At 41.2% G+C, this 15,084-nt stretch overlaps 2 protein-coding genes and 1 long non-coding RNA gene across 8 annotated transcripts in view; 1 reads left to right on the top strand and 2 right to left on the bottom strand.

The window, feature by feature from the left end:
• LOC125726639 (DENN domain-containing protein 2D-like) overlaps nucleotides 1-5,907 on the top strand; it is a 31,396-nt gene extending 25,489 nt beyond the window's left edge. Inside the window, exons 14-16 of the mRNA XM_049002968.1 lie at nucleotides 3,327-3,408; nucleotides 4,076-4,321; nucleotides 5,453-5,907. Coding sequence (XP_048858925.1) covers nucleotides 3,327-3,408; nucleotides 4,076-4,321; nucleotides 5,453-5,520 — 396 coding nt within the window. The 3' untranslated portion in view covers nucleotides 5,521-5,907. The remainder of the gene's footprint in view (nucleotides 1-3,326; nucleotides 3,409-4,075; nucleotides 4,322-5,452) is intronic.
• LOC125726641 (uncharacterized) lies at nucleotides 2,451-3,178 on the bottom strand. 2 transcript variants are annotated; one of them, XR_007388318.1, is made up of 3 exons: nucleotides 3,064-3,178; nucleotides 2,758-2,808; nucleotides 2,451-2,553 (listed from the first exon to the last, which is right to left on the bottom strand). It is a non-coding gene; the product is annotated as an uncharacterized LOC125726641 (long non-coding RNA). The 2 variants fall into 2 exon arrangements; XR_007388317.1 differs by having other exon boundaries at nucleotides 2,483-2,553; nucleotides 2,707-2,808.
• A 385-nt stretch (nucleotides 5,908-6,292) lies between the features above and the next one.
• Nucleotides 6,293-14,071, bottom strand: LOC125726640 (DNA damage-regulated autophagy modulator protein 2-like). Of its 5 annotated transcripts, XM_049002969.1 has the most exons (9): nucleotides 13,590-14,071; nucleotides 12,862-12,929; nucleotides 11,884-12,082; nucleotides 10,327-10,394; nucleotides 9,854-9,993; nucleotides 9,568-9,745; nucleotides 8,559-8,641; nucleotides 8,323-8,415; nucleotides 6,293-8,165 (listed from the first exon to the last, which is right to left on the bottom strand). In XM_049002969.1, exons 3-9 carry the CDS (start codon nucleotides 12,012-12,014, stop codon nucleotides 8,049-8,051), a joined length of 810 nt encoding a protein of 269 aa, XP_048858926.1. In that variant the 5' UTR covers nucleotides 12,015-12,082; nucleotides 12,862-12,929; nucleotides 13,590-14,071; the 3' UTR covers nucleotides 6,293-8,048. The 5 variants fall into 5 exon arrangements, with proteins under 5 accessions (XP_048858926.1, XP_048858927.1, XP_048858930.1 ...); XM_049002970.1 differs by lacking the exon at nucleotides 12,862-12,929; XM_049002973.1 differs by lacking the exons at nucleotides 12,862-12,929; nucleotides 13,590-14,071 and adding an exon at nucleotides 11,194-11,334 and having other exon boundaries at nucleotides 11,884-12,017.
• Nucleotides 14,072-15,084: the final 1,013 nt, after the last annotated feature.

Here is a 15,084-nt window from a genome sequence, read left to right as displayed (position 1 = left end):
TACCTGTGTGGTTACGTCTATGTGAAGGTGAGGGTAACAGCCTTCTGTGTATACCTGTGTGGTTACGTCTATGTGAAGGTGAGTGTAACAGCCTTCTGTGTATACCTGTGTGGTTACGTCTATGTGAAGGTGAGTGTAACAGCCTTCTGTGTATACCTGTGTGGTTACGTCTATGTGAAGGTAAGGGTAACAGCCTTCTGTGTATACCTGTGTGGTTACGTCTATGTGAAGGTGAGTGTAACAGCCTTCTGTGTATACCTGTGTGGTTACGTCTATGTGAAGGTGAGTGTAACATCCTTCTGTGTATACCTGTGTGGTTACGTCTATGTGAAGGTGAGTGTAACATCCTTCTGTGTATACCTGAGTGGTTACGTCTATGTGAAGGTAAGGGTAACAGCCTTCTGTGTATACCTGTGTGGTTACATGTATGTGAAGGTAAGGGTAACAGCCTTCTGTGTATACCTGTGTGGTTACGTCTATGTGAAGGTAAGGGTAACAGCCTTCTGTGTATACCTGTGTGGTTACGTCTATGTGAAGGTAAGGGTAACAGCCTTCTGTGTATACCTGTGTGGTTACGTCTATGTGAAGGTAAGGGTAACAGCCTTCTGTGTATACCTGTGTGGTTACGTCTATGTGAAGGTGAGTGTAACAGCCTTCTGTGTATACCTGTGTGGTTACGTCTATGTGAAGGTAAGGGTAACAGCCTTCTGTGTATACCTGTGTGGTTACGTCTATGTGAAGGTAAGGGTAACAGCCTTCTGTGTATACCTGTGTGGTTACGTCTATGTGAAGGTGAGTGTAACAGCCTTCTGTGTATACCTGTGTGGTTACGTCTATGTGAAGGTAAGGGTAACATCCTTCTGTGTATACCTGTGTGGTTACGTCTATGTGAAGGTAAGGGTAACAGCCTTCTGTGTATACCTGTGTGGTTACGTCTATGTGAAGGTGAGTGTAACACCCTTCTGTGTATACCTGAGTGGTTACGTCTATGTGAAGGTAAGGGTAACAGTCTTCTGTGTATACCTGTGTGGTTACGTCTATGTGAAGGTAAGGGTAACAGCCTTCTGTGTATACCTGTGTGGTTACGTCTATGTGAAGGTGAGTGTAACAGCCTTCTGTGTATACCTGTGTGGTTACGTCTATGTGAAGGTAAGGGTAACATCCTTCTGTGTATACCTGTGTGGTTACGTCTATGTGAAGGTAAGGGTAACAGCCTTCTGTGTATACCTGTGTGGTTACGTCTATGTGAAGGTGAGTGTAACACCCTTCTGTGTATACCTGAGTGGTTACGTCTATGTGAAGGTAAGGGTAACAGCCTTCTGTGTATACCTGTGTGGTTACGTCTATGTGAAGGTGAGTGTAACACCCTTCTGTGTATACCTGTGTGGTTACGTCTATGTGAAGGTGAGTGTAACAGCCTTCTGTGTATACCTGTGTGGTTACGTCTATGTGAAGGTGAGTGTAACAGCCTTCTGTGTATACCTGTGTGGTTACGTCTATGTGAAGGTGAGTGTAACAGCCTTCTGTGTATACCTGTGTGGTTATGTCTATGTGAAGGTGAGTGTAACATCCTTCTGTGTATACCTGTGTGGTTACGTCTATGTGAAGGTGAGTGTAACAGCCTTCTGTGTATACCTGTGTGGTTACGTCTATGTGAAGGTGAGTGTAACAGCCTTCTGTGTATACCTGTGTGGTTACGTCTATGTGAAGGTAAGGGTAACAGCCTTCTGTGTATACCTGTGTGGTTACGTCTATGTGAAGGTAAGGGTAACAGCCTTCTGTGTATACCTGTGTGGTTACGTCTATGTGAAGGTGAGTGTAACAGCCTTCTGTGTATACCTGTGTGGTTACGTCTATGTGAAGGTGAGTGTAACAGCCTTCTGTGTATACCTGAGTGGTTACGTCTATGTGAAGGTAAGGGTAACAGCCTTCTGTGTATACCTGTGTGGTTACATGTATGTGAAGGTAAGGGTAACAGCCTTCTGTGTATACCTGTGTGGTTACGTCTATGTGAAGGTAAGGGTAACAGCCTTCTGTGTATACCTGTGTGGTTACGTCTATGTGAAGGTAAGGGTAACAGCCTTCTGTGTATACCTGTGTGGTTACGTCTATGTGAAGGTAAGGGTAACAGCCTTCTGTGTATACCTGTGTGGTTACGTCTATGTGAAGGTGAGTGTAACAGCCTTCTGTGTATACCTGTGTGGTTACGTCTATGTGAAGGTAAGGGTAACAGCCTTCTGTGTATACCTGTGTGGTTACGTCTATGTGAAGGTAAGGGTAACAGCCTTCTGTGTATACCTGTGTGGTTACGTCTATGTGAAGGTGAGTGTAACAGCCTTCTGTGTATACCTGTGTGGTTACGTCTATGTGAAGGTAAGGGTAACATCCTTCTGTGTATACCTGTGTGGTTACGTCTATGTGAAGGTAAGGGTAACAGCCTTCTGTGTATACCTGTGTGGTTACGTCTATGTGAAGGTGAGTGTAACACCCTTCTGTGTATACCTGAGTGGTTACGTCTATGTGAAGGTAAGGGTAACAGCCTTCTGTGTATACCTGTGTGGTTACATCTATGTGAAGGTAAGGGTAACAGCCTTCTGTGTATACCTGTGTGGTTACGTCTATGTGAAGGTGAGTGTAACAGCCTTCTGTGTATACCTGTGTGGTTACGTCTATGTGAAGGTAAGGGTAACATCCTTCTGTGTATACCTGTGTGGTTACGTCTATGTGAAGGTAAGGGTAACAGCCTTCTGTGTATACCTGTGTGGTTACGTCTATGTGAAGGTGAGTGTAACACCCTTCTGTGTATACCTGAGTGGTTACGTCTATGTGAAGGTAAGGGTAACAGCCTTCTGTGTATACCTGTGTGGTTACGTCTATGTGAAGGTGAGTGTAACACCCTTCTGTGTATACCTGTGTGGTTACGTCTATGTGAAGGTGAGTGTAACAGCCTTCTGTGTATACCTGTGTGGTTACGTCTATGTGAAGGTGAGTGTAACAGCCTTCTGTGTATACCTGTGTGGTTACGTCTATGTGAAGGTGAGTGTAACAGCCTTCTGTGTATACCTGTGTGGTTACGTCTATGTGAAGGTGAGTGTAACATCCTTCTGTGTATACCTGTGTGGTTACGTCTATGTGAAGGTGAGTGTAACATCCTTCTGTGTATACCTGTGTGGTTACGTCTATGTGAAGGTGAGTGTAACATCTGAATGTGTGTTGCCATATGAAAGACATTTTCTTGGAACCTCACAAGAAAACCATTTTTTCCATTCTTCCCTGTTTAGTCAGTAACAGTCCAGTTCCCCATTCTGTATTAATCCTTTTGACAGGTAGGGGATGAATCATCTATTTTGCCCCCAAAACTCCAAGAGGAACTCCTACAGGAATTAAGCACCAGAAAAAAAAATTCAAGTAAGGATTATTTTATTCTCATTTTATCAGTGTATAGAAAATGATTCTTCATGCTGTTTAAAATGATAACTTTCGCAGCTTAATTGTGACAAATACAATAGAGCTAAACATGGTTTGCAATTAGCGTATTATGGGACTCACCAAAGTACAATGTAACAGCCAAAGTACAATGTACCTCCACAGCATAATGTGCTGCAGACACTGGGAGATTAAATCACTCCGGTAGTGGTCAGGGCTGCACATTCAAGTGCCACGTTGCAGTAAATTGCTGTGTTGAGCATTTAGCAAACTCGCACCTTCTCTGTCGTTATCCTCCAGTATGAGTTGGATGTTATGTGTAAATATACAAATGTAAATGGTAAAGGTGGAATTCTTTGGATAAAATCCAAGATGTGATGAAATACTGTGATATCTTAGCAGCAGCTGAAAATTAAATATTTGACACCACTGAATTCCAGTTTGAACTGACTGATGTATAATTAGCATTTGAACAGGTGTTAATGATGTAAAATTATCACCAGTCTGGTTATTCTGCCATGACAAGACCAGCATGCAGCTTGACTAATCATATGCAATCAACATACCACACAAAGAACAGACTTTCCACCGTTAAATGGACCAGAGCTTGTTTTGAATACTCTGCTCTGTACCACCCCTGCTTGACTAGGTCCAGAGGAACTGAAGAAAGTGGTTTCAGAGGCTTTTGTGTCCTTCTTCGTGAAAACAGTTGGCCATTTTGCCCAGTATGTCAAGCCTCAGGGTGGAAACCAGCCTGCCGTATTTCAGAAGCGGAACTTTTACAAGGCCATCGAACCAAAGGTCGTACGACACTTTGTCAAGAAATTCCTGGTGACGCAGATGTTCGACCTCTTCATTCAGGAGGCGGAGCAAAGCCAGGGAGCTGCCCAAGGAGGTTAGCTGGGGGTTAGTGGGTCATCTGCTAGTCAGTGTTAAAGTTACTGAGTTGAAATTGGCAGCATATAGTAGGACACGAGCTGCAAAGGGTTGATCAGCAGGCAGCAGCTAACATTGTGCTAAAGGACACCAGCAAAGCTAGTGCTCCACTATTACACCCTGAATGATGGTTCTTACCTTGAATGGTCTTAATGAAATACTAATTAAATTATTGAAATGTTTACTCAACTAGCTCTGTGCAATGAACCTCACATGGAAACTTTGCCCAATAAAAAAAAAAAAATCTTCAATCACTTTTTCATTAGCATCGGATGTATCTATTAAAGCAGCTACTCTGCAAATAGCTGGCAGACTAGACTGTCTCTAGAAAGGTGACATAACCAGTCACAGGAGAGTAAATGTGTTTGCAGACTGCTCTGCCATCTGACTTGCTCGGACGTTATTTTACTGGAACTGGAGAATTACTTTCCTGTAATAATAGCAGTTCCCCTTCCTGACAGTTCTCTGCCATTAGCACCTTTTTAACTCCACCATCTTGGTCCATTTGGGAAAGTGCACCTCTGTACGAGTATGATCGTTAAGCTCTAGCTGAATATCTAACTAAATCTGCCCAGATGTTTGTCAGAGTGGCTTCAGGTGCCCGTGATTCTGTGGATACACCTCATGAGCCGGGCGAGACGCGAGGCCCACGCTTTCTGCTGTGCTGCTCATTATTCTGAGCGACAGAGGGTCATTACTGACTACACCAGCATCTATAATTAATGTGTATTTAAGGAGCGTGAGTGTCCTGTCAGCTGGTGAGCAGAACCACATGGCACAGGCATCTTATTACAGGAAGGGAAGGACACACAAGTACAGAAACAAAGGACCAGACAGACACGCTAAAAAATAAAGCTGGGTGCCTCCCCCAGTACCACAATGTATCTTTTTGGGAACTAATTAACACAAAACCCATGGTCATCTGACCCTCCCTCCTGTGCTGGCCACACCCCTTTTGTACTGGCCACACCCCTCTTGTACTGACCCCACCCCCTTTGTACTGACCACACCCCTTTTGTACTGACCACACCCCTTTTGTACTGGGAGCTCATTGAGTTACTAATTTGGTGCCTTCATCCTTTGTCTTTAGGGCATTTTTGCAGAAAGATTGTTGAATACCAAGAAAAGAAGAAAAAAGAAAAGGCAAAGAAACACTAGGATGGACATTGCATCATATAAACTGTGAGCCAAGACATAGAAAAATGTCTGAATGGGGTACATGTAGATAGCTGTTGTTTTTAAATGTAATGAAAGTAAATAATTCTGTATTTTGTGTGTTTTTTGGCTTCAGTCTCTTTTGGGATGAGATTCTGAATCTGAAGCAACTTTTCTTGCTCTTGAGAGGTAATTTAATCAAGTGCTGTAAGGGAAATTAAGGTGAGACTGGTGGTTCAGCAAATGGGTTGAACATGTGTATGGGTGTGAAGCAGAGAGAATGTGACAGTACTCTCATAAGTAGGGTGTTCTGAGAAGTTCCTTCTCAAGGACTCCTGACACTGGAATTCATGTACATGGTAGAGTTGAAATAAAATGTTTTACTTCAAACTGTGGTCACTGCTGAGTTCATTGTTAAATAGTTTGGTCAAAAACATTGATCATATGCATGAATAAAATTATTGTTCATTGTAATAACTCAAAAGTCTTGAGAATGACTAAATGCTTCTAGTTATCATTGGTTCACCCCTTAAATTGATCAATGACTATTCATTCACAGTTCTGGAATAATACATAACATTAGAGGTTACTATTAAAATTTTCCAAAAAGCAGGAATGAATTTATTAGCTCACACACATATAAACAGTATAAATTCCTCAACTAAAGCTGGACTGAAAATCAGTCGTGTGGGATCACAATCGAATTACTTTTGGTAGGCTATCCTATCTTGGTTCTGGAGGCCAACCATTTCAATGGACCAGACTTACCTCCAGAAAAAAGTGTAAATGAGTTTATTTAGGGGTACTAGGGCTCAAGGTTCTAACTCCAGATTAGTACTAAAGCATCACAGGACAGCTGCCCTTCTTGTAAAAACAGAAAACTAAGTGAATGGCATTGTGTAGAAAGTCACACATGGCAGCATAAAATCAAATATTTCATTTTAATACTCTGGCATGAAAGCTAATAACTTGCATTTTCTATACTACAACTTCTAAAGCTCCTCTTCGTGTATACAGAATCCAATACAGAGCCAAGATTCTGATTTAATCAGCCCACAGATCAAGATCAGTCACCCTTTAACACAGTTCAAAATCCACCAAAAGTTCATCTCTCTGAACTTCCCATGAACCTCCGACGTCCATTCATTCCTAAGACTAAAAAAATGAACTTACGGTAAATTTCGCAAGTGTTGTCTCATTGAGCAAAACTCCTGTCACTTTCCACCTTAAATGTGTTAACATATATGTATATAATTAACCAAACCGGTCATTTTCCCGTGTTGATTATATGTGGGCTGCTTTTCAGCTAAAAATATCACCGATCGTTTTTACGTTATAGAGATACCCCGATTAATCACATATTAACGGGCTACATTTAAAAAACCCGGAAATCCATTACATATTTCGCGACGCAAACACTAAATAGACTTTTCTTTGCCACACCATCTAGTTTTAAAACTGTCGGGACTTTTATTAATCTCGTTTTCCTCATATAGGCCTATTAATATCACGGGAATGTGAGGAAATTCCCAGTAAACTCGGTGATTTCCCCATATTTCCCAGCAGCACCAACGTTTACGGAAACTTTCTTTGGAACTCAGTTTTAAAGGACCAGTATACCATTAAAGATCCGGGGTAGGATTGTCCAGTTATAGAAGCGTGAGTCGCTTAAGCATAAAACATGCCGTACCGTGAGCTCACGAAAGACTACTCACACAAAAATAAAGACGGAGATTCCTGTAAAAGTTTCCTGGAAAGCATGCAGTTCATTAGCTTGTCATTACATACAAATTGCTCTGATCACATTTACTGAATATTTGTAGTAGAACTCAAGTAATTTCAAACCAAACATAGTCGTTTCACGTGTTGATCCTGTTTTCACGAACATTTGTACAATTCCTTCTGTAGAATATACCTAGCGGTAATGACTGGGAAAAAAGCAGCACCAGGATAAACATTTCATTGAAATAATTTCTCTCATTCATTAAATATACAGTATTTAATATAAAAGTAATATATGAAAAAAATAATAATATAAAAACAAGCTGCAATTCATATTTTGTAGGAAATATTACAGTGGGAATGAAGTCATTGATTACATTTAACACCTATTTTATAAAAAGTAAACACCGTGGTAGTACGTTTCCTTAATATGAAAAACGTATTCAGAACTCACATTCTCAAGATTTTTAAAAGCATCTGCAAAGGCAATGCCGTACCTGAGCAGGATTAGAACTTTTGGCCGAACAGTCCCAAAAGATACCAGGATATTGTGGCCTTGTGCTGAACAGCTTGAAATACACAGATCTCAATGAAAAAATGGCATGTTGCTTTGGAATGAAAAATAAGGTAAGCTGGTTAATGATGGTGACTTTGTGAAGTAGTTCCATCCTGAAAAAAAAATCAGGAGGCCTACACTTAATGGTTAAAGAGCTCTTTAGTTTGATGAGAGAACTTTGGCTTCCATCATGTGGGATGGTGTTACTTAAATGATGCAGTGGCAGTCCTCCTTCCAGAAGGGGGACCCTTGCTCAAATACTTCCAGCCAGCAACGGGGATTCCTCTCTATAGTGTGAACTCTCATTGTAGCGTGTAGAGTCATAGAGGTGGTTGCTCTGCAGTTCAGCCTCTGCCTGCAGTGTGATTTTCTGGTAAAGGACAATATACATTTAAATATTAAATTCTAGACTCGGATCCAGAGACCTTGTACTGCATAAGTGGTTTTAAGGTGAATGGATGAATGAAAGCATGTAATGTTTCTATCCACATATACACAGAGGAACATGTGGGAACAGGAGGTGTTACCTGGAAGTCACGTATGTAGGTGAGGAAGAATGTAACAAAGGAGAAAGCGACAGACCACTCAGCTATAGTGCTGACCAGGTGGGCTGTGTAGGCCTACAGCAGGAGAGAAGAGAGTCAGGCCAAGGGGCACAGTGAGATGGAATTCGGTGGTGAGGAGGACAAACACAAGCAGAGGGGCTCAGTGACACACAGTGTAAGCTAGTCGCCTCACACACACACAAACACCAAGACCTCACAGGCATCCCAGGGACCCAGTGCGACTTCAAGATCGCGTCAACAGCAGGCAGACTGCTGTACATGATGCCTGAAGACACAACCACTGTAGGTAAGGATTAAGGCTTAGAGAACACTGGTCTGGCAAGTCAGTACCTCAACACATGATGCTCCCTCAACATTACAACACATGCTTAGCAAAATGTTAGCTCTGCAGAGCCCCTCAGGAAACAGCTGAGCAGAGCATCCTTACACTAAAACATCACCTGTTAATTGTTGTAGCAGGAATATCAGTGCATTCCAGCTCTGGTCAAACCCAAAGACACAGAAATCATGCAGGATTGTACCTCAGCATAATTAATACACTGCCCCCCCCCCCCCCCCCCAAAAAAAAAAAAAAAAAACAGGTAGCAACGCTCTTCCAGATTATGGCTGGGAGGCCGAATGCAGCCCCAGGCCACTAATGAGTGCATCGTCTGGACAGACAAACCACAATTAAAACCTAGGAGTTTCATTCCCTGCTTGGCCCCGGGCCCCGGAGAGGAGCTTCCCCTCCCGATCTTAACCTTTTATCACTTTTAGACGTGGAGCCTTGTGTTTTAGGTGTAAGTCTGTCTGAAATTGAATAATAAGTGTAAAGGCTCCTGGACTGTTCTTCTGATCATCTAACTGGCCATGGCTCTCTACTGGGTGTAGACATTCTAACTGGGATGGTACTTATTAGAGCAACAATTTTCCACAGTTGTGACCAGTTCCCCAGTCCCAACAATGCCAGCTTGTCCAAAGGGGTTAACTCACATATCTAGTCTGTGATTTTTCCATGTGTACCAATGTTTAATAACCAATAACAGAATTTTATTAAATCACCATGTTCACCTACTTCCTGTCAACTTGCCCATTCTTTCAATCTGCTTCCAGTTTCAGCCTCTAGCTTAGACTTCAGCCGCCTGCTGTACATGCAGCAGACATTTACGATTTTTAGTGGTGACCCCTCCTGCTCAGCAGTGTCACTGGAACATTCTGGAAGGATACTGATGATAACACTGGCCAAGCTCCACAGTCCCATGGCCAAGCGCACCAGGAACACTCTCTTGCTGTGGACGTGTGGCTGCATGTGGTAGGACACCGCCGACTGCACCAGGACATACAGCATCCCCAGGCCAAAGGTCATGATAGCCCCCAGAAAGTGCATGCCGATCAGGACACTTTTCTGCATTGAGTAGCATAAGGATGATAATCAGTTATGCAGCCACACAGACAGAGAGTGCTGGTGTCATGGAATGAATCTGGGAGCGAGTGGCTGGGGCTCTGATCACACCTGGAAATTGGCAACGACACACATTCCCAGGCAGCTCCCAAAGCCCAGACCGAGGCCGAGTGCGTTCAGGCGGTGTACTCTGTGTTCCTCCCGCATCAGGACCTGCACTTGTTTGTAACGCACGTATATGGTTGCCATACCTGCAGACAGAATGCAACATGGGAAAACCTCACTAAACATCCATATTACTGTATTCAACATGCAAACATGTTTAACATAAAATAAACATTAATTTATGCTTTATATTCATTATAAAATCTTCTTACCATCTTCATGAAATTAAAAGGTTCTTTTGCGAATTACCTCCCCTCAATATTTGGGTTAGGGTTAGGGTTATCCCTCATCTGGATCAATTACGGTTTGTTCTTTTTTAACAGTATCACTTCCAGTTTAGGTTTTACAGTCTCTGTGAACATCAGTCATCAAAAGAATAACGACCTATCAGTGCCAGACAAATGTAAAACCATTACTACCTAGGAAGGAGGAGATATTGAGCATTATCCCAAACAAACAACGTTCTGGAGGCTGGATGCCAGAGTCACTGCAAATGCAACAGACAGAAGAGCAGATGTTAGAACAGTTAGTCCGTAGTTTGCACCCTTAACAATTAGCCATGGATGTGTGATATTGGTCAGCAAACTTAACCCGAATAAATAGGACAAGTGGGTATGAAAAATGAATGAATGAATGAATGAATGAATGAACAGTATAAATCAGTATGAAACTTATTTGCATACTGCGCATTGGCTGCTGGCCTTACGAGAATTTCTACAAGCACAAACTCACAGCATGACTGGAAAAATATAATTCAAATGTAAAACAAAACACATTACAACTCTTCATTGGTATTTTCCCCCCAGTTGCCCTTGTATACAATCTGCCAAATTCCATTTGCTAAACAAGATTATCAAGTAGTAGCAACAGATCAAAATAGGCTAAAGGAAATGTATAATGCAAATAAGCAATGATGTATGATGTGTTTTCACAAATGCACAACTAGGTTTTACCATGTGTGTGTAGTTAAGGTAGATAAGGCATAATGCAAGACATCTGTGTTTTGGCCATTACTCAACCATACGGTTAAATGTTTGCCTTCAAGCACATGACTCAGTTTCCAAGGGACACCTTGTGGTCAATCCTCAAACTACATCAATCAGTAGCAGTTACAAAAGGGTGGAATGGTTATTCGCAATGACAATTTAAAATACACAAATGATAATTGGTTGGCAATCATTAAGAAAATCTGAGATTGGTAGACATACAGATTCACTATGTGAATACGACAAAGCTAAAGAGATCTTTATCAAGAACTTGTATCCAAAGAAACAAAGAAATCTTACAGTTATATACAGCTTGGAATAGAGGTTTAGAATTTTAGACTACATATTAATTCATGATAAGTTGTAAACAGAGTAGTTGGTCTCTTTGTGGAATCTGTATTCGCCTTTGTGAGCTCCACAGCCTTCAGTGCCGCGGTCTTCCTGAAAGGCCACAAAGGCTGTGCATTACACTGGGTCCACAGAGGAACAAAATTTGAGAGGATATGAAATAAAGCAGATTTTTTTTCTTCCACTGGCAGTGCCAAAAATGTAATACCCTTACCTACTTTAATACAATCTTTAATAACAAATAAATAATAGCATACTGATTATCTAACACATTTTTCTTCAAACTAATAAAATTCACGAATGATCACAGTTACTTTGTCCAAGTAACAAAATACTGCAGCATGACAGATAGAAGGACTGGACTTTGGTGACCTTAACTGGTTCAGTTACTGAGGATGGGTGGATGGATGGATGAATGGATGCTTTGGATATAAACCTAAAATGACCCGCAAAATGATCATAACATACCTCTTTCCAGCTAACCAAAGGCTCTTCATTCCACTACCAGATTGGCGTTTCCTCTGTCTCCTGCCAGTCAATCATTCACCAGCGTCTGCTGCCAATCCACCACCCTACAAAGCCACATCCTCCTGCTCTGCCCCTCACCAACATGTCTTATCCAGTTCTTCTGTTGATCCTCACCTTATATAGGGCAACCAGGGATCCACGTGCCTCAACATTACAGCCGTGACATAAGGCAAGATGAAGGTGGCCGATGACCAGACCACCAGGAATGCAGGGAGTGCACAGAATCCCTCCTGGAACCACCACATGGGAAGAACGCAGAGGTAGGTCTAGCAGAAGATCCTGCACACTGCTGCTGTACTCGAATGAGACAGACCTAGAGAGGGGGAAATGCAGAGCATGAAGTAATGCGAGTGAGTCAAGATGAAGAACTAATGAACAGCTGACTGCTGATTGGCTGTGCGGTTTAAATCATCCAAAGCTCCTCCTCATATGACTTCCTCACAGCACTTTCATGTCGCATTTTTTTCTCAGGCAACAGCTTAGAGCAAAAGTAGGGCAACCTGGAACCACAATACCGGCCAAGTGCAGGCAGCCAGTAACAAAACACAGAGACAGTGACCCACCTGTGCAGTTACAGAAATGCAGCTTTTTATTATGAAGTCCTTTTTTAAACAGATCATTTTTTTTCCTTTACTGAAATAAATGTTACCACAAATGGATGAAAGGGATTTTCCTGAGTTCAGAACAAATGTGCACTGCAAATGTAGGTGAACGCCAAGCTGAATTACCTAAATAAAGTAGGCAAGTATAATCAGGTGGGTAAATTAGTTGGTAAGGAAAAGTTAACCAGACTGATGTTTAGGAAACGGTCTGCTCTGCAGACTGCAAACAAGAATATTATCTATAAGTGTATGCAAACACACTAGTGAGCGTGCATAAGTCTGGTGAAGGTTATGATCACATCAAACCACTGTGGGATAAATAAAAAATAAAGAGAGAGTATTTAAAATAACAATGACTGACTACAAATGGCTTTCTTTCTAAAAGAACACCAAGTCATAAGAAAAATAAATCAAGCAAAACACAACCCAGGAAAAGCATGCAAAATTCTAGAAGCCTCTCTTGCTGCATATGATGTTATGGTTTGTTTACCTCTTAGCAATAAGAGAAATGCTAGATAGATCTTCATGTGAAGGCATTCCACAAAGAGGTTCTGCGGTCTAAAAAGAACCAAAATATCTAATTAATTTCACCAAGGATATTGCCTAGACAAAGGTGGATATTTTTGAAGCCTTTTCTTTAATAGTTTTGTTACAAATAAAAATGCATCCTTACAAGAAAATTCAACAATGGACACTAAAAACATCTGTACGGTAAATCACACGGGAGTTCCAGTGTCAATATCTGTGGCTGACATTCTAAAATCTAAAATTGGCTGAAATTGCTGCGAGACAATTAGCTGACGTGTTTAAGTTCCAGTCAAAATGCGGTAGCAGGAAGCTAGCTGTTCATAGCAGATAGCCTCAAACCTCACTCATTTGAGGAGTTAAAATATGCCAGAGATTACACCCTAAAAGCATGTGTGTTAAAAACAATAAACTTAAACACATACATGTATCTAGTTAAGAGCAACACGTGTGAGTTTTACTAAAAGCAGTTTGTTCACCCGTTTAACACAGGCAGTGCATTAAGTGTTCAGACACAAAAGTGTTAAATGAACAATCAAAGAAGTGAGATACATGCAGTTACCAGGCAGACAATGTCAACTGAACTACAGTGTGCAGTGTAATTGAAAAAGGCATTTAACAGGTATTTAATTGATATTGGAGTTGTCAATTAACCATTTTTAGAATGTCTCAGTGGCTACAAGAGAAACTTACTTGTAAGAGACCAGGCATTGAAGTGGTGCACATTTAAAAGGGCAATAAGTTTATAAACAGTGCTGTACGTTGCAGTGTGGTCCTGGGCGAATGATTCTTCATGCCACTGTATACCTGGCTATGACAGTGAAGCCCACTTGACTCCCTAGTGGTTTTCAGAGTTGGTTCAGCTGCCTGTTCTGCTTAACGAAGTAACAAATGTCCGAAGGCTGGTTGTTAGGGTGAGGGAGAGGAGAAGTTCCGTCTACGGTACATACAGCGTGCCGTATACTACCAGTTCAAAGAAAGCAAATAGCCGTTTTGGCAACACACCATTACGTAAATCGTGGCCAGTACAAAACCTGATAAAAAAAAGCTAAACACTGCAATGCTCCGCGGTCATTACGCTAGATGCAATTCTGTTTTTAACTTCTTTTTTTCTCCTTTTTCGTAAGAAGGCTTCTTTCTGGGGGGGCATTTGCTTTAATAGACAAAATGTTACCATTCACTGAATGATGGGAAAGCGGAAATAGAAGTAGAGCATCCTGTGCGGTTAAACATTAAGCCTGAGTGCATTTACAGTTTCAGCCGTAACTACGCTCGTCTAGAAAAACACGTATGATATAAAATCTGTTTACTGCGCCTGAGATGGTAATGTTGTTTTGGCGTTATCAACTGAATTTCGTCTGATCTACTTTTTTTGTAATGTTGTAACAGATATTAAGAAATAGCAGATGAGTAACTTAAGAATCAGAAGCCTCTGTTACACAATTCAAGTGAGAACCTGTGATAGTCTGATGCATGTCGGCGTTAACGGTCAAAACGGTTGCGGTATGTTCATTGTATAGGAAACGTTTCTCTTCCCTCATCTGAGTACGAACTGCGCTCAGTCAGTGGCACTTTAACGTCACACCGACAGTGCACGATATGCCGGGAGCCTTTAATTTATCAAAACACAATATAGCAATATGATATAACGTCATTGCAGCACTTTAATACTAATGAGACAGTATTTTCAGTGGGCCAGTCACAAATAATTTTTTAAACCAGACACAGAAATTTCGATTAAAAGATTCTCTTAGTATGACAATACTACCTTGCCTAACTCTATGCTAATCTATATATATGCAATACTCTATACTAATCCATACTACAATTTATTCAGAAGTAAAAAGTAACTGGTAATTCGTCTTTTCATAGTTTAGTAAATTCGATCAACCGCACCTAATTACACAGACTCGTGTCTTCAAAATTCCAGACAAGCTCGGTTAAAGATTATAGAAACGAATAATTTTACTTATTAAAACTGATAAACTAAAAATAAATACATTTTAATGACTTCTTTTAGCTTGGAAGGTTTGATAAAAAGTAAAAGAAAAAGGTACTGCAATGAAGTGTGACTTGCCGACCAAATTATTTTTAGGCAAACAGCGCCATCTAGTTTGCGAGTCGTTTATTTAACAGCGGTGAAGCTGATTAGACGTGAAATAAATATTATAAATACGGCGGCCGGCAG

Source organism: Brienomyrus brachyistius, unplaced genomic scaffold, assembly GCF_023856365.1.
Source record: "Brienomyrus brachyistius isolate T26 unplaced genomic scaffold, BBRACH_0.4 scaffold74, whole genome shotgun sequence".
Classification (NCBI taxonomy): domain Eukaryota; kingdom Metazoa; phylum Chordata; class Actinopteri; order Osteoglossiformes; family Mormyridae; genus Brienomyrus; species Brienomyrus brachyistius.
Note: the sequence above shows the minus strand (reverse complement) of the source record. Positions and strands in the feature narration are given on the sequence as shown.

What these genes read in the sequence shown, in the direction of transcription:
- LOC125726640 (XM_049002969.1), bottom strand. Translation starts at nt 12,014, where the DNA reads ATGTGGTGGTTCCAGGAGGGATTCTGTGCACTCCCTGCATTCCTGGTG. An exon ending in CTTGGCCAGTGTTATCATCA is followed by an intron (nt 8,642 to 9,567) that starts GTATCCTTCCAG and finishes CCTTACCTACAG; the next exon opens with TGGTTGTGTCTTCAGGCATC. An exon ending in CCTACATACGTGACTTCCAG is followed by an intron (nt 8,166 to 8,322) that starts GTAACACCTCCT and finishes GTCCTTTACCAG; the next exon opens with AAAATCACACTGCAGGCAGA.